Source organism: Heliangelus exortis, chromosome 3 (assembly GCF_036169615.1).
Source record: "Heliangelus exortis chromosome 3, bHelExo1.hap1, whole genome shotgun sequence".
In the NCBI taxonomy this organism is placed as follows: domain Eukaryota; kingdom Metazoa; phylum Chordata; class Aves; order Apodiformes; family Trochilidae; genus Heliangelus; species Heliangelus exortis.
The window spans coordinates 51,606,640-51,625,622 of record NC_092424.1 but is presented as its reverse complement, the minus strand read 5'-3'; the positions used below and the strand labels follow the sequence as shown (position 1 = coordinate 51,625,622).

The 18,983-nt window shown below is 37.3% G+C and overlaps 1 protein-coding gene across 2 annotated transcripts in view; it reads left to right on the top strand.

The window, feature by feature from the left end:
* The window catches only part of SYNE1 (spectrin repeat containing nuclear envelope protein 1), a 299,972-nt gene that overhangs the window by 126,222 nt on the left and 154,767 nt on the right, over positions 1-18,983 (top strand). For both annotated transcript variants that reach the window (XM_071740591.1, XM_071740590.1), the window contains 13 exons: positions 1,246-1,404; positions 2,146-2,328; positions 4,065-4,166; positions 5,792-5,995; positions 6,816-7,023; positions 7,738-7,850; positions 8,545-8,750; positions 9,857-10,012; positions 11,367-11,658; positions 12,363-12,535; positions 14,032-14,341; positions 16,894-17,058; positions 18,400-18,756. In XM_071740591.1, the coding sequence (XP_071596692.1) occupies positions 1,246-1,404; positions 2,146-2,328; positions 4,065-4,166; positions 5,792-5,995; positions 6,816-7,023; positions 7,738-7,850; positions 8,545-8,750; positions 9,857-10,012; positions 11,367-11,658; positions 12,363-12,535; positions 14,032-14,341; positions 16,894-17,058; positions 18,400-18,756 (2,628 nt within the window). The remainder of the gene's footprint in view (positions 1-1,245; positions 1,405-2,145; positions 2,329-4,064; positions 4,167-5,791; positions 5,996-6,815; positions 7,024-7,737; positions 7,851-8,544; positions 8,751-9,856; positions 10,013-11,366; positions 11,659-12,362; positions 12,536-14,031; positions 14,342-16,893; positions 17,059-18,399; positions 18,757-18,983) is intronic.

Here is an 18,983-nt window from a genome sequence, read left to right as displayed (position 1 = left end):
GAATGGAAAAAATATAATTATTGCACGTATTTCTCTATGTGTATAATTCTTGTTTGTCTCTTTCTATAACACAGCTTATGTCATGAGGCACAATATTAATAGTGGCCACTGAGCAGAGATAAGGAATTTGTATCCCTTCATTTCATTAATTTCACAGGATTGTATTTCTAAAATTCTAAATTCTGCTATCCAACTGCCTCTCCTGAAAAACAGTTAAAATATTTCATCTTGATGTTCATGCAGAGGGTAATTTAATTTGGAAATTCATTTGGAACTGAATAGGTTCAGTTCTTCATAAAAAGCTCTTCTTTCAGATCTTTATAAACCTCATTCAAGATTGTGCCTTTTTATGACCTCCTTTTAATAGATGGAACTACTAGTAAATAGAACTGAAAGCCAGAACAGAGCTCACCAGTCTAACAAAGAAATTCGTGTAATTCTGTATGATTCTTCTCCTGAATGTGAACCTTGGGCTGTGGAGAATTCCCTGCTACAACAGTAGCCACAGCTAGACCTGAAAGAGTGAAAGCACAAGAAGTATTTTTCCATACCATATCAAAGTTGGTGTGGCTACAGGGCTATACTGCATCCAGTAGCTTATCTCACCTGCACTGCTTGTTAAAGAAAAAACAAGATGCTCACTGTGATTGTTTCTCAGTGTGTTGTCACTTCTTCAGTGACAGTGTTTTAAAAATTGCCCTATTCTTAGAATTGCAAATTTAGTAGCCCTGAAGATTTTGTCTAATTCCCTTCTGAACATATTTGTATTTTTGTTTTCCTTGAGTATCTATGAGTGGCAGGATTTACAATTCTACATTTTGTTTGCAACACCCTCTGTTTCCTCTGCTGTAATTCCAGGACTGATTTTAGATACTAGGTAGATAATGATGGACTCTTGATATTCAATTTTAGACATGTGGAATCAGAAGAATAAAAAGAATAATACTTTAAAAATTGTCTTAAATCCTAAAGATAGCTGATCACCAAGTGGGAAATATACAGAATTTATTATTTTCACCTTTGTGCTTTATTTATAAGAACAGTCATACTATTTGATTATCCTCATGAGAAAACCATATCAGTTCCTCTGTATTTTGTGGCATAGTTAAATATTTTATGATCTTCTGATTGAGAATGATCCCATGCATGGCATATACTATAGGCATAAGTTTGGGTGCCTGGAGAACTGGATTTTTCTTTCTTTCTACAAGGCTGCATTAAACAAACAATTATTTATTTCCACAGCATGAAGCTGCCAAGAACGATCTGAGTGATAAACAAAAAGACCTGGACGCTTTCACCAATAAAGGAAAACATTTGTTAGCAGAACTGAAAAGGGTGCAGAACTGTGACCCCTCTGCCATAAAAACAGATATGAACTGTACAGTGGACAAATGGCTAGATGTAAGAATCTGGTATTTATACACTGAGTATAGTTTTTAAGTCTAGGGTTAGGCTAGGGTTACAGTTTTATTATTTTCTTAGGATCTTAGAGTGCAATTGTTTAGTTAAATTTAGTTTGAAGTATATCTCAAAGGGTTAATCAGAGTGATTTGGCATCCATTGTACATACAAAGTTGTGAAATGTATTTCATATATTTAAAATTATGTCTTAAAACAATGTGTGAATGTTACTGGTATAAATTTGCTCAGTGCACACTTCTGACTATAATTTTGGATTGGATTCTCCCCTATTGTCTGCCAGTATCACTTCAATAAAATAAATTGGACTAAATAAGTTAGGCAGTATATTATTTTTGGCTACACCATAAAAGATGTGAATATGTTGAGAAAGACAACATTATAGCAAGTAACAAAATATAGAAGTTAATATTTTACATTTTCAAATTAATACTGCTTTACATTATGTAAGAAAAATGGAGCAGTATTAAAAGATAAAATTTATTTAAAAATAAAACTGTTACTCAATAACAAATACAGATTTTTTTAAGAAACACTCGTATATGGTTTTTTGTTTTTATTATTTGGGTAACTAAACTGAAATCAGAATTCAAAACTTAGACCTAACTATAAGAAAACTATTTCACTTGGGCTTACTAATTATTTCTCTTACAACTAAGTGAAAAACAAAGCAATATAAAACTGATTTGTGAATGATATTGATATATTCTCCTCTCCTAATAGGTGTCTGAAAGAATTGAAAGTAACATTGACCAGCTGAGTCTAAGCCTGTCTCTATGGGATGACATCCTGAAAACTGGAGATGAAATGGATGGATGGTGCAATAAGTGCATTTCTCAGCTGAATGAAGGAATCAGCAACTTGAGTAATAGTCAGAGAATGGAGGTTCTCCTGAAAGACTTCCAGGTGCTTATTCTGGACAAAAATCCCAAGTGACAGGGCTGTGCTGCTGTAGATCACTGAAACCCCTCTTCAAGTAGTGGTACCACTAACCCAATGGCTATCCAGCAGCATTATGGTTGTTTTCAGGCTTTTTGCTTCTGACAGAAACAATAATGACACATCTCTTACAAAATCTGTAGTTATTTTGGCTCTAGAAATCCATGGCAGTGTGTTCTTACAAGCACAAAAATTTGAAAAAGCATGGCACTGGACTAAACCCTGTTTCAATAGAAAATGATGGAAATTTTAGATAACTGCATCTAAAGTTAAGAAAAAATTTAGTAGTTTCAAAATCTTAAGGTAGATCCTCCAGGCAATAAAAGATATACTGGGCTGTTAGGTTCAAGCAATTTCAGTAAGATGATGTCTTTAATTTCTGAGTAGTATTAAACTGCTTAAGGAATCTAGCTAGTGTTCAGGATGCACTGTACTATCTATTGACTTAGAATATACATCAGATCAGCCATAGAATGAGCCATATTCTACTCCGTTTGCATTTAATTATGACTTTTAGAAGATGCACAGTGAACATACGCAAGTAGTATGATAGACTATAAAATGGTGCTAAATAATTATTTTGCTTAAGACTACCTTTTTGACTAGTATAGCAATCAGACTGCCAAAATTTGTCAGTATCAAAGCTGATTTGGAGTAAATGGAGCCAGTACCCAAGCCATGGGTGTACCTGATCCACAGGAGAGCCAGAAGAGCAGATGTCATGAGCCCTCTAAGTGCATTTGCAGGCACTGGATGCATAGGCTGTAACACTTCCTTTGCATTCTCTTTTCCAAAGGTAAGAGAAAAGGCTGTTCCCTGACAGAAAAGTCCTGCCATTTCAGCAATCAGAAATAGATGGGCCTGGACAGAAATAATCATAGTGCTTTTTCCTTGGTCCACACCACTGGTTCTTTTCTTGATCAGTCACCTAATATACCTTCCCTAGACCAAAAAAAGCCCTGAGGATTATTCTGGGACCACCTGAATTTCTGTCATTCAGGGCATATGTTAAGTGCAGTAATTTAATCCTGAAATCCACTGTCTAGCCTTTGAATTTTTTAGAAAAGAAAGTTTGGGTAATCGGATTCACACCAAACACTTGCCTCATATTTTACAACTGCAGTTATAGAAATTAAATTTTTCTCTCTTACTGTGCTATTAGTTTTAATAAGTTGAATATTTCTTTTTATCCTGGATTTATATGAACATAATACAAGGTCCAGAAATGCAGTGCATGTATAGCAGCAAGTTTGAATTCCCTTTTGTGTTAAATATTTGAGTCTAATTTTTTTTCCAAAAGCTCACTTCCTTGTAATAAAAAACAGAGAGCACATGTATTATGCTCTGCATTCCATTAAGTTGAACCTAAAAACCACAGTAGATTTTTCCAGTTGAATAAACAATGACATACCCATCTTTCTTCAGCCAGTTTCAAGAAACTAAAGCTATTAGTTCATTTTATATGCTAAAAAATGTGTGTGGTTTTTTTCTAAATGGAGGGGAAGAAAGTCTCAGAATTGAGTCTAATAAAGGAAAAGGAATGGGAGCTTTTTAGAGAATACAACTAATAGAACAACAGTGTTTTCCCTCTGGATGCTAAGCTTTGTTTATATTCTTCCTTTTTTACAATTGATTAAGCATCCTTCTGAAAGTCTAAAGTCTTTTTGTAGTTTGGTATGAGACTGACCATACCTCTTTTACAGTCTGAAGTCAAGGATAAAGAACTGAAGTTGGAGCAGCTTAGTTCCAAAATTTCAGATCTCAAAGAACTGACCAATAGTCAAGAGCCTCCTGCAGATCTCCAGGTAAAATAAAGATATTGGTAATGACAGATTGTGCTCATATGACTTAGAGGAAAATCCTCCTGAAATTTTTCTCTTCTACTGCCTTTTTCTTTTAAGGTGACAGATACAGCACTATTTATATGTATTGTAACTATACTTTGTTCATATTTGTTTAGCCAACTTTGCTTTTTTTCTGCAATAATTAATTCAACATAAGAGTTGAAGAAGTATTTTTTTTACTGAAGCAAAATCAAGAAAATAGTTAATAAGGTTGCTGATCAGACATGAGACAGATTATACTCTCTGCACATTAGGTGACATCATACATATGAGCATAGTTTGCTTCTTTGAAAGAATTTATAATGTAGTAAAATATGTTAATTTGCTTCACCAAACCAAAAGTATTCTTCAGTGGACTGGAATTAGTGTCTTGAACTGGGTGGTTCAAGAGATGGATAGAATACAATCACTTCAGGTTAGCTGTTTTTATTGGCTACGTCCTTATTTTTTATGTTCTAGGGCACATTCAAACCAAAAGTATTACTGGTTTGGATGTTTGATTTCAAAGAGAAATTGGTATGAGATTATTCCCTTTCAGTGATGGAAGTTTGAAAACATAATGACTTTTGTGATTTCCACAGACAGGTAAATATCTCAATAGATATTTATTTAAAAAACATCTATGGGATTTTAGTGGAACTTCATGTATTTCTCAAGCCTTGTTCAAATACTGGCCTACAAAGAATCCTGAATTACCAAGCAGATTTGGATTAAGAACCCTATAGTATAAGGATGTGCAAATTGTATGGAAGAATTTATGTTCTACCAAATTGTTTCCTGTATGTTAGTGGTTCAGAAAATTCAGATTTAATTGTATTTTTGTAATAAATATCTGATCAGTTATAGAATGAACCTTAGAGCCAATTGTTTTGCACAGTAGCATTGTTAACCAAAAAAAGAAAAGAGAAATACAATAAAGATATTAAATTAGCTAAAAAAATAAGTGTAGTTGATACATAAATGCAAATTTGAGTCTTACAAGCTGAACATTTATTCCCAAATTATTTGCCAACATTCAAATACCAAATAAATTAACTGCAGCAGGACCAGCTCATATCCTGAGAACATAGAAAAATAGTTAATAGAATTTTCAGTAACTGCTTAATTATACATAGTACCCTAGTATGATTGATTCTATTTACTTGTTATTAGTAATATGCACACAGCTAACATCCACTATAATTCCACATAATTCTGTCTTTGAAAAGGTTAATGGGCAACATTTTAACCTTATTGTGTACTGCCTTTAATTTCAATTTGCCTTATACCGAGGCACTTTAGCTTCAGTGCTTTTAAACATCACCAGTTCATGTTTCTTTTTATGAAGCTAGTCGTGCTTAGGTTATATTTGGTACATATGGTAAATTATCAAAGGAAGATCAACTGCTTTATTTTTCAGAAGTGGATAATAACTTCAACAGTTCACAGTCCAGCTTTTTATAAGTAGGTCTTCTTTGGATTACTGTACATCAAATACTTATTCCTGAATGGTTGCCATTTTTTAATTTATGTAAAAATCTTTAGTTACAGGTTTAAAGACTGCAAAAATTCACCATAATAAAGGTTTTATTACCTTTTTATTTTAGTTTATAGAATCAGATTTGAGGCAGAAGTTAGAACACACCAAAGAAATGTCAGAGACAGCAAAAGAGACACTTAAGGATTTCAGTACTCAGAAGACACAGTTGCAGAAGAGCATTGATGAGATGACAGACTGGTTAACAAAGCTGGAAGAGACACTGTTATGCTGTGCACCTAACTTGGATCCTGAGTCTCTAAATAAAGTGAAGGTTGGTGCTGAAGAACATTAATAAGCTTTTTCTTATGCAGCAATTTTTAGGTTTTATCAAGGTTTTTGTTACAGGTTATGATTTGTTTTAATAAGATAAAAAGATATCTCCCATACAGCTGCTAGAATGGTATCAAACTCCTAAGTCATTAGGCCGGTATGCTTGAGTCCACTGACTACCTTGCAATATAAATCATGAACTTATAACTCATCACAGTAAAAGACTCCAGATTAAATTCAATTTTGTCACAAAGTTCTACCTCAGAAGTCCTCCTTCCTCTAGAATAAGAATTATTTTATCTACATCCTAAAGCTCTCTGGATTGCATACAATTACACACATCATACCGTGACAAACCACATGGAGATATTTTTCAGCATGAACACAAGTTTATGTTGATATACTAGCCAATTCAAATTTAATTTTCTAACAAAAATGTTCCTCTCTAGTCAGATGAAAATTCCCTTTCTGCGAGAAGTCCCACCAAATACCAGTGTCATATCATATCTCACACAAATCTTCAGCCTTTGCTGAAAATAACCATTTTTATTCAATATGCCTTGAAATTTAGATATTTATTAACAGAGTGGCAAACAATGAGAAACATATTTTTTCACATTTCTGTGATGACTCTTCAGTTTCAAGGATTCTTGGAAAATTCAGGAAATACGGTCCAGTGCTTCTTCCCTTCATTGAGTCTAGAACTTGCAGTAGCCCACAGGAGGAAAGAGAATATAGAAGGAGCAGGAATGCTTGAGAAAAAGAGAGGGGTCTTTTTTAAAAAAAAAAAATTTCATATTTGTGTGTAACCGTGTTTTCAGGAGATACAAAAAGACCTTCAGCTTCAGCAGAGCAGCATTGATTCAACCTGTGAGAACCTCAACAGCCTCTGTCGCAAATACCATTCCGTAGAGCTGGAAAGTCTTGGTGGCACTGTCACTTCCTTACTAAAGAAGTATGAGGCTGTGAATCACCTCTGTTCCAGAACACAGGCCAGCATGCAAGAGTCCTTGGAAAAACATTTCCTCCGTGAGTCTTCAGGCTTGTTAATATGAGCTGTTAGCCCACAGCCATGAATCGTTCTGGAGTCTGCCAGAGTTTCCAGTGATTTCACTTGCAATTATAATTTTATTTTCCTATGAAGCCATCCAGAAACTCTTGTTACCATTCATTTGATAACTACTATGAAAAACATATTTTACAAAAACAGAATTCAACTTTAAATATGTCATATGCATGAAAGGCAAGCTAAGCTCCACCTTTCTTCACTCTTAGTATATACAGTATTGCATGAATACACTCCATATGTTTATCGTAAAGAGATGTACATAACCATATTGAGATGATTATAATGTAAAAGACCCCATCTGAAGTGCTTCCTGGATGGTCAGAGGAGAGAAGCAGGCAATTTAAATCTTAGATAATATCTATATTAATATCTTAGTATATAACATTAAACTGCGATTTATCATAGACTGAAAGTGCCTGTCTTTTCCCATGGCCTATAAAGACAAACCTTGTGTGACTATTTGAATTTGGATGTGTAGAGCAGAAAAATCTAACTTTTTGTGAAATTAATACCACTTCCAAGGTCATTGAAGGCAATGAGACACATCCTGCTAGCTTTAGCACACTGCTCCTGAAGGATAAAAGAATTGTTTAAGATTGCTGTATAGTATTGTGGATAATGATGCTTTGTAAAAAAAAAAATAATTTTTCTTCTCTGTTCTTTTATTAAATAAGATTCTATGCAAGAATTCCAGGAATGGTTTTCTGGCGTGAAGGCTGCGGTAAAAGAAACATCTGACAGGTCTGGAGACAGCAAAGCCATAGAAGCAAAGCTACATGAATTGCAGGTATAATTAATAAATTAAAAAAAACAGTAATGAGCAATTAAACCATATGTAGCAAATCATATATCTAAAATACTGTGTAGATGCTATTGTATATGTTGTTTGTTTCCAAAGAAAAAAAAAATAAGAATAGTTCAAGACAGCACTATGTACTATAGAGGGAACAGAGTGGTGACTGTATTCACTGGGTGAGAGAGCAGAATTCCTGGAAGATTTATGAGTAACTACGCTATTCCTGTTTTTCTGTTTGCTTGGGGTTTTTTTGTGGATTTTTTGTTTGTTTGTTTGGGGGTTTTTGCCTTCTTTCTCTTCTTTTCCTTTTCTTATTTTTTTCTTACACTATTGCTAGTCTTTCAAATTGACTCTGATATGTCAAAGCTTTTCTATGTTTACTTTTGATGGGAGAGGACACAAATAGTAGATACCTGCTGCAAACCACCATACATAACATCTTTAGGACATGAATAAACTATCCAGAGAGAGAAAGGATTACCTTGGCACTACATAGGAAAATGGAGTTCTGTGAATTATAGCATCACATAATAAAAATTTTATTGGAAATACCTGCTTAGAATTTTTTCCATAGCTAGACATGGCTCTCATCTTGTTGCAGAAATGTGACCATTTCTAATAGAAATATTGCTTATCATTATTTATTAAATCTTGCACATTTACTCTACATTCTATCATTACACAGAGCGTGCTGGATTCTGTTAGCGAGGGACAGAAAAAGTTAGATGCTGCCTGCAAGGAAGGAGAAAGTCTGTATGCTTGCTTACCCAAACCATCTGTGAGCCATATTCAGGAGCAAATAGCAAAGTCCAACCAGAACTTCCAGGAATTTCTCAATCGGTGTCTGAATGATAAGAAGGCCCTGGAAGCTTGTGCCTCACATCTGGGAAGGTGAGCAATACCAGTAGTCACACATGGACTGCATGGAACTGTTCGGCAGCATAAATACAGGGCAGAATTTGAAATTATTCTACTATTATAATATTATTCTATTATTATTATATTCCACTTATTCTATTCCTATTTATTCTTTGCCTCTGGACACTATTTAAGAGAAAATATAATTCTCTGCTACAGACCTTACAAGACAATCTTTGGTGTTGAGCCAAGGGTGCTGATTCGGTTAAAGAATGGAAAGTCAGGATCATCTATATGGAAGATCTGTGTAGCTCTTGCAATCCTGTACCAGCAGCTGGAATCTCAATAATTTAAATGCAGTCTTCTGGAAGAAAAAGATGTGATGAATATGCAAGTTCTGGCCTTGTTTTTGAACATTGTATGCTTTTTATGCAGCATGCATCTGTCCTGTCCCATCCCAGATGGACATATTTCCTTAGGAGCTGATAAGAAAACACAGTTAAATTAGGACTTACTTAAAGCTGCAATTTTGGGAGTTCAGATACTTTTAGGTATAACTAGGTTCAAAATTGTTGAAAATAGCTGAAAATAGCTGAAAATAAAGTTAGTGTAGCAATAACAAGTAAAATAGCATGGTGAGATGAAGTGCTCTCGTGTATGGAAAAGATTTTCAAACTTAGGGCCAGAATTTGGCTTGAGTTCTGAGCACTCCAGATTCCAGTTGTGCCCTTCTGGTGAAACAGAAAGCACAACCTTCACTTTGTTGTAAGTTTCAATACTGAGTAAAAGCACAGTTTTACCCATTTTGTAATCTTGGACTAAATCATTATAAGGATTCAGAAAAAGTTCTCTTTGTCTGCCTTTCTTGGATGTAATAATAAATAAAAGCACTGCCACTTTAAATTTTGGAGGCGTTTTTCTCCCTGTAGTTCCCATGATTTTGCTGGACATTTTTGGAGGGTTGCTGAATATTTTTAGATTAGTAGTCATTGTGGAATTGTTTTGTGTACAATTCTTACACTTGTGGCATGAAATTAATACCTGGCTTTGTTTTCCTTGTGGATATTGAAACATCCGAGTTAACTTCTTACTAACTTTACCTGAGAAATATTTTAAAGAAATATTTATCTCTTCTATAGTTTTGAAGATCAGCACAAGAAACTTGGTCTGTGGATACGTGACATGGAAGAAAGAATAAGCACAGAAGCATTAGGAGAGAGCAAACAACTTATTCATGAGAAGAAAAAGGAGGTGCAGAAAGTGGAAAAGTTCCTGGAAGAGTTACTGAATTCAAGGTAATATGAAATATTTTCCCTAAAATACTCTCACTTTTTCCTCTACTAAAGCACTCTAAATTTTGGGGGTAAAGTGTGTTTGTGAAAGATAGAAAAAGGTGTTGCAACATACTCTGTGAAAAGGGGCTGAATCCTGATACATCCAGAAAGTAGACTTCGAAACAAACTGCAAAAATTTGATAATTTTTTTTAATTACAAAAAGCTTATCTTCCTTAATAAATGGAAACTGAAAAATATTGTCTTAAAAAGTAAATTTTAAAATATTGTTTGTAAAATTAATCTTCAAAATATTACTTTTGAAAGCAATAGTAAAATATGACATAATAATAAATATTTTTAAATTTTCTTTCTGTCCTGCAACAATCAGATCTAAACCAGGTTAGCAGAATCCACGTTCCAATATAGCTGACTTTATAAAAGAGCTCAAATAACATCCACATTGGCTGTGAAAACCTTCTAGAATTGGGACTTAGCCAATAGAGGATGAAGTAATTGCCTTTTTTAGTACAGTGTGGTATTTCAAATTCTTTATTTTTTAAATTATTATTAGGTTTATGAAGATAGAACAGAAATAGTAGACGGTTGTTCGAGCCTCACAGCATGCTAAAAGGAAACACCCAGTCTCTACCTATCCCCTTAAGACTGATGCAAGGCATTTTGGTCTGATGTAAATTCCCTGTAATTATAGGATATCAGGAAGGGTGATCCAGCAGACTGAGTTTAACTGGGGCTCTATAAACTTAAGAGTTTTAATCCCTTTTACTGACCCTTGTACTGAACCCCGGAGTAAACGTCTTATCCTGGATGCATGGCCTGACCTTTTCATCATGCATTCCCACCCTTAAAGACTATAATATTCTCACAAGCTTTAATAGGTACAAAAAGGTAGCAGTTACTATAGAAATGGAAAGTCTGAGAGCAGAAAAGAAAATTAATCATAGAATCATGGAGTGTTTTGGTCTGTACAGGACTTTAAAGATCGTCTGGTTCCAATCCCCCTGCATGGACACCGACATTTCTCACTAAACCAAGTTGCTCAAAGTCACATCAAACCTGGACTTCAACACTTCCAGGAAGAAGTTGTTAGCTTTTAATCTAAATATGCAACACGAAGATTTCTGTGTGATCATTCTGAGCACCAATTCTGCAAAAGTGGCACTGTACACAAGATACTAATTAGAACATTGCTGATAATTCCTTGCAGTCTCTCCCAGCTATTTTTTTTTCTGTTAACTATGAACTCTGCCACTGGTGGGTAGGGGAGTAGTAGGTGAGCAGCCTCTATAATTTCTGATATTTGCTATAACAGCACTATATGCTTTCTGAAACTGATTTTCAGTCTCAATATTTCAGGGAATCTTTTGATAAGCTGTCTCAAATGGCACAGACGTTAAATGAAGAAGGCCACGGTGCAGGGAGGGAAGTGCGCCTGGCCTCTCAGCATCTCTCCAATTATCAAAACATGGTCAAAGCTGTGAAGGAGAAGCTGAGAGCATGTCAGCTTGCACTTCAGGAGCACCTTGCTTTGGAGGAAGCATTGCAGAGTATGTGGTCGTGGGTGAAGGAGGTTCAAGATAAATTGGCATCATCAGAGAGCACTGTTGGTAGCAAAGCCACGCTAGAGAGGCGACTGACACAAATTCAGGTAAAGGATGCAGGTAGAGATTATGAATAAGGTTAATATTGGGTATGGGTGACAGCCATGTAAAAAGAATACTTTTAAATTATTTCTTCTTTCTATATGGTTATAAAGGAGAGGATTAGAATGGAAAGTGTTCTTGACAAACTGGGAGGTGCAGTAGTAAAAACAGGATGAAGTTTAATGGAGACAGGTGCCAGGTATTGCGTTTCATATGAAATAATGAACTATGAAAATGTGCATTCAGGTCCAAATAATCTTTCTAATGGAGGATAGCCTTAGAATAATTGACAGAGAGAGGCAGTGATATATCTGTCAATGGAGGTCTTCAGAAACAGGTTAGATAAACAAGTGTTAGGAAGGTAATCAGTGGAGGAGATCCCACCATGGGCTTCCTTGAGCTTTCTTCTAGGTCTGTGGTGCTGCCTTTCTGTGCAGTGCTTGACCCCACACATTATCTCCTGCAATGTGAAAAATATTTTAGGATGACCAGTGCAGTGAGATATCTGTATGGCTGTGAGAAAAACTGGTGGGTCACTTGCACACAGCAAGGGACCGGCATTTAGATGAAGAAGTGTCTAGGAATTGATACTGGGAATGGGTGTCAAGGATTAATGAGCTCAGAGAAGATGGTTTCTGCTGTTGGAAGAATAACAGCTTTCACCTATCAGCAGTTTGGATTTGATATTTTGACTTATTTTGTCTCACAGGAGATCCTCTTACTCAAAGGTGACGGTGAAGTTAAGCTGAACATGGCCATTGGCAAAGGAGAACAAGCACTTAGAAGCAGCAATGAGGAAGGACAAAAGGTGATACAAACAGAGCTACAGACATTGAAGGACATGTGGAATGACATCATCAGCACCTCAGTGAACTGGCAGAGGTAAAACTCCCTGAAAAAAACCCCACACATCAGACCCTGCCATATTTGCTTACAAAGAATGGTAGCTTGCAGCACACACGAATACATCCATTCATTATGGTATGTGACAGGAAAGTTGCATCATCAGAGAGAATCAAAATAAAACTAAAAAATAAGCCTCACATCCACTCTAAATACTCTTTCTTGCAAATTAAGCTTATTTTGTCTGCTGTCTCCAAATCCTTTTTCACAGTACTAAGCCTAGGCAGTTATCCCAGATTTTATATTTGTATATCTGATTTCGCCTTCCTAAGTAAAGCATTATTTTCTACTATCAAATTGAATCTTTTTAAAATGTCTTTTAAGAACATCTGACATTTAAATACTGTCATAAAACTAGATGTCATATAACCTGGCAGCTTTCATCTGTTGATTTTACAAGCACTCTCTTGTTTCAGCATCCCAGTCATTACCAGATAGAAACAAACCCTTGGTGGACTGCTGCATAATCCTACTGCCTTAGCTGGCTAATGAAAAACAAGTTTTCCCTATACCATAAAAATAATAGATCTTTATCAGAGAGGGCATAGATCTGTACTACTGATAATCTTGCTTGGGTGTCTAAGAATCAGTTCTCAATAGTAGGAGCCATGATACAAGTAGATCGGAGTTTTTGAACTGAAAGTGGTGCCACTTACGTTACATTCCGTAAGACAAGAGAAATCTGGTGATGTGCTAGGAGGAACAATATCTAGCAGAAGATAGCATTTCTTACCATTTCAAAAGAGTTCTGTATATGTTTTATTTTTTCTCCCAGACTTGCTTAGAATATCTCTTAGTTGTCAATAATTTCATAGGCTGCTGTACATGAAGGGGCCCTACAAGAAAACTGGGGAGGGACATTTTATAAGGGCATGTAGTGGTAGGGTAATGGCTTTAAACTGGAAGATGGTAGATTTAGGTTATACGTTAAACAGAAATTCTTTACAACAAGGGTGGTGAGACACTGGCACAGGCTGCCCACAGAAGTTGTGGATGCCCCCTCCCTGGCCAAGTTGCATGGGGCCTTGAACAACCCAGTCTAGTGGGAGAAGTCCCTGCCTGTGGCAGGGGGTTGGTATGATCTTTAAGGTCCCTTCCATTCCCCCAAACCATTCCATGATCCTATGATTTTATTACTCTGATCATAAAAAATGCCAGTAATGCTCTGTATTTTGCTTTGCTGGATATACACTTAAATGTGCTTTTCCTTAGTCTGAGACAGACAAATTGCTCATGTAAACTGTAACAGGGAAGCAGCTGCATCAGGTTATATGCGGAAGCCCAGAGAACACAGAAATTCCAGAATAAATTGGATGTAAGTTGACATAGAAAACTAAAGCAAGGTGGAGGAAAAATCATATTCTAAATATATTATACATGGATGCAGACATTGTAGCAATTAAGATATAAGCAGACTTAGTTCAGACATTTCAGAAGTTTTCATCTGTATTGTGTATGTTTTCTTTTAATGTAAGCTGCCTAGACTCTGTCATTAGCCAGTGGAATGAATATCTGGAAAGGAAAAACCAGCTGGAGCAGTGGTTAGAGAAACTGGATCATAAAGTGGAACAGCCTTTAGAACCACAGATTGGTCTGAAGGAGAAGTTTGCTCTGTTGGACCACTTCCAGGCTATTGTTTCTGAGATAGAGGATCACTCTGGTGATTTACAGCAACTCAGTGAAAAGGCTGTGGAACTTTATGAAAAAACAAAGGATGATTCTTTCGGAGAAGCAGCTCAAGAAGAACTAAAAATGCAATTTAATGACATCACAACTGTAGCCAAGGTAAGACAAAGGCCAAGGTCTCCGTTTCAAGTAAGTAAAATGTTTAAACATCTGTATATAAGGTAAAATTTTGATTTGCATAATTTTTAGTAATCTGAGAATAGACTGTGCTTGTTATGGTTGAGTCTAACCTAAAAGTTGGATGTACTTTACTAAAATTCACTTGAATGTAAAATAGTTATTGAAATTGGTACAGTTATGATTTTTGAAAAGTGAAGGCCATATATTTTATTCCTAGTTTCAAATTTACTGTTATATTCCTGGCATTCTTCCAGATTTCTTTTTGTCTAATTCTTTCACCTTCATTCCTAACACTTGTTCTCCTCTAGAATAGTAAGAATGAAATGCCTGCCTGATCAGAAAACATTGTCAGAACTCCTACTGTCAAAAATATATATGCCCATATTTTGTGGTGCTTCAAGCCACTAAGCATTGCACATCTATAGAGGCATTTGGTTTGATTTTTAAGGAAAGATAGGTGAACTCACTGAGACATTATTGCAAGCAGATCATGACAGTGACACTAGCTCTGAGATCAAATCTCTGCCTTCTCAGCTAATGGGAAAGTTTGCATCAGGAAGAGGCCACATAATAAAAAGCTGTTGTCAGACTGGATAAACACTGTATATAAATCCAGTTATCTGACAGAAGTGTGATTTGAGTTTTCCTGTATTGAGAATCCAGCTGATGGCCTGCAGGTAATTAATCACAAAAGTAAAAAAATAAATGGAAGATTTAACAAATTATCCTGTATTAAAAGTGTTAAATATAGAGCATATTAACGTGCATGTTTATGCTTAGTAAAACATTGCATATTTCTTACTAAACTTGATAAAGGAAAGTCACTATTTGGAATTATGCAGGCTTGGATTTGTGGGGTTTTTTTATTTATTTATTTGTGGGATAGGATACATTATTGTAACTGCTTTCTTTCTTTAAAAATAGGACTTAGATATTTATATCATCTGTTCTATCACCATCTATTCATACACTCTTGTTTATATGATGAACTTCTGCTCTCTCCTTTTTTTTTTTTTTTTAATTGATATAGTAAGCTTCTTGGTTTCTAGAGACTAAGTGCTATATAACTACTTTCAGTGATGCTAAACCTGTAGCAGTACAAAGATTACTGAATTCTCTTGGTCCAATGCTTTTTAACTAGTGTGAAAAGAGTACCATAAATGAGCATTGCAGTGTTCTCCTAAAAACAATATGCATTGATAAATTTAATTTCTTAAGCAAGAAAGATGGCTCTGCAGTCTGTCCCTTGGAAGAGAGCAGCACTGACTTCTCTGGCAGAAGCCATTGTCACCAGAAGAGACCAAGTAGCACTTTGCCTCCACTTTCCTCCTCAACTGGTGATATATTTTAATGTGAGCAAAGTAAATATGGGTGTTTGGTTGCCTTTCCTGGGGCTCTTACACTTCACTAGGAAGCTATCTATTTTGTTTTGAGTCAGGCACATGTGGACATTTTCTTACTCTATTGTTGCTTAAGATGCATTAAGATATTAAAACTTTGAAGCTTGACTTTAAGTCATCTTTGTTTAGCCAGTAAGCATGCTCTGGCTAGCTGCTGTGACACATTCTGAGGAATTATGATGACAATTTTCAGAAGGAACTGTAGAGTCTATTACAAAATTTTCAAAAGTATTATTAGATTGTTGAGTTACTTAAAATCAAATACTACTGGGGTTTAATTCATAAGTGGTTTACTTTGAAACTAGTCAAAGGACACTTAGATCTAGATTACAATATGCATGCAAGAGCAAAAAGCTGTTTGGTTAGCTCAATACACTTCTGGTTACTTTTGAAAAACATTCTTGGGTGTTAGCTCACAAGAATACAAACCCAAATCTACTCTAGTCAGAACAAAGTCAAATCTAGTAGATTTCACCTTTTCATAATACAGCTAAGCTGGCCCTACGTTAAGCTTACATTAAAAATCTCAGATGGAGCCATGAAGCTGTCTTATATCTGTGTCTGCAAAAGCATCTTCCAAGGCTGCAAGGCTTGATAATTAAAATGTGACTGGGCACCATAAAAACCATTTGCACTTTTGAACAGTGGAAGTCTTCATCTGTGGTTCTCATCTAGGACATCTCTCTGATTCTGCTTAGCATCTCTAGAGACCTAGTGCTTCTAAATAAGAGCTATGTTTCTGGTGGCATGCTGCTCCCTGGGAGGACTCATCGGTGACCCATAAGACCCTCTTCAGGAGATATTGGGAAAATTGTGCCAGAATTGCACAGCTGCAGCTTTGTCATCCATTGAACAATACATTTGGTCCCAAATGATGTGTTAAAGTACATTTTTGCATACATTCGAGAAGGCTTCTTCATCCTTTGCTCCAAAACACACCTGTCCAGACCAACCTAAACCAAACCTTGTGGAGTGTAGCACTGGTTTGCTCCTATAAGCTGTGCTCTCTGCAGCATCCAAATGGATACAATAGATTCAGACCATTATGCTATACCAGAGCATGCCTAAAGCACTAAAGCAGGGACACTAGACCCACTTTTTTTTTTTTTCTTTTTATCATCTAAATGACAGGAGAAGATGAGGAAAGTGGAAGATATTGTGAAGGACCATTTGCTATACCTTGATGCTGTGCATGAATTCACAGACTGGCTCCATTCTGCAAAGGAAGAGCTGCATCGCTGGTCAGATGCATCTGGAGACGCAGCAACTATACAGAAAAAGTTGGCCAAAATCAACGTAAGATAACTTCAACAATTTCGTTTGAGATTCAGATCCTATGCTCTAAAATAGGTCAGAGCTGAAAAGCTGTGGGCTCTTGCTCCTTGCATGTTTGAAATTGCTATTACATTTCAGTGAGCTTGTCTTCACCTCCCTTCACATATTAAACTGATGGAGTAAAGTACAATCGGACCTGAGTTAGCTACACACATGGAAACAATTTGCAAGAGTGGAAGCCCAGTGGCATCAAAGAATGTGGATTAGCTGAATAATGAATAGTGCTCTTGTCCTCATCCCTGAATATTTTTTCTCTGTGAGCAGAGAATTGTCTCTCTCAAAGTCAGAAACAAATTTGCTGATTTGCATGACATGGTGATGCACAGAGCAGTGCAAGGATTGTTCCCATCAAGCACAGTAGAAATGTATGAGTTGCTGCCCTGTGTGTACTCTCCTCCTCCCGCTGGCATCTATTCCTGGGTGTTTGCCTAACCAAGTAACATATTTCTGAATGAAACATTGGAGCAGACTGCATGTTTTGCTCCTGCCTGATGTTTACCTTCAGATACTCATGCAAGCAGCATTTTACTTTGCTCCTAAATGGGACGGTGGGCAAGTGCCCAGACTATAGACGAAGATTCAGGATACCCAAGATCAAGTTACAGATTTGCTCTACACTCTTGGTTAATTTTTAGTGTCCTTTGTTCTCAAACCCCTCATATATAAAATGGGAAAGGAAAGGAGAGAATAACAAATAACACAGTCTGGGATGTTATTTATATTCTCCATCTTCTTAAAATGAGCACTTCCAAATTTCTCTTGTAGCATGTATGAGATTGAAACAGGATGAGATTGAAATAGGACACTGTAGAAATAATTGACTTCTGGGAGGGGAAAAGAAAAAAAAAAAAAAAAAAAAAAAAAAAAAAGAGAGAGAGAGAGAGAAAGAGAGACACATGTGCAACCAATTATGGCACATCACAGATCATGGGTAGGCTGTGAAATGCTTTTTCCGAGCAGCACGCTTGTCTTCTTAAAACTGCTTACGCGCAGCTAAACGCCAGCGCTCCTTCCATGACCGATCGCAGCAAAGTTTGTGTTTTCCGCATACTGACTAAACAGTATTTTCCAGAATCCCGCAGGAGCTCTTTTTTTCCCTCAGCCGAGCAAAGTTTCAGCCGCGCCGCTCACTCCATGCAGAGCCCGCACCCCTCCTTGCCCGCCCCGCCAGCGCCCCTGCCCTGCCCGCTGCTCGCCGCGCCGGGACCTGCCCCCGTCCCTCCCCGCGCTGCCTCCCCCCGACCCGGTCCCGGCGGCGGCGGTGGCGGGCCTGCCGGTTACCATGGCAATGTCGCCTCGCAGGAGCTGGTGGAGTCCCGCCAGGCCGGCGAAGGCCGCCTGGGCCGAGTGGAGACGCTGGGTCCCGCCGCGGAGCGAAGCACGGCGGCCGGCGGGCGGCAGCTGTTGTCGGGAGAGGTGCGGAGCTTGCGGTCGGAGTGGGAGCAGTGGGAAGAGAGCGCCCTGCGGAGCCAGAGCAGGCTGCGGGATGTGCTGAGCCAGATGGCCCTGTCGGAGCGGGAGTTCGCGGCGCGGGTAGCGCAGCTGGAGGAGGCCCTGCAGCGGTTCGGGGGTCTGCTGTCCGGCTGGGCCCAGAGCCTGGGGCCCCTCGACAGCCGGCACACCGACGCCGAGATCGTGGAAAGCTGGCGCAAGGAGAAAGTAAGATCGCTTCTCTTTTCCTAGCAGCTTTTCGATTGTCACTGCGTGGTTACCGCGGGCTGAATTCTAACTTCTACCCGCCGGGGCTGTCAAGTAGGAAAGAATAAGATGTGTTTGTCCAAAGTACCTCCATGAAAGCCCAGCTTTGCAGGCTTTTTATTTTTAAGTGTAATCTTAGCGAGCGGTGTTTACAGGAGACGATTCTCTCCTTGGCCTCTGCTGTACAA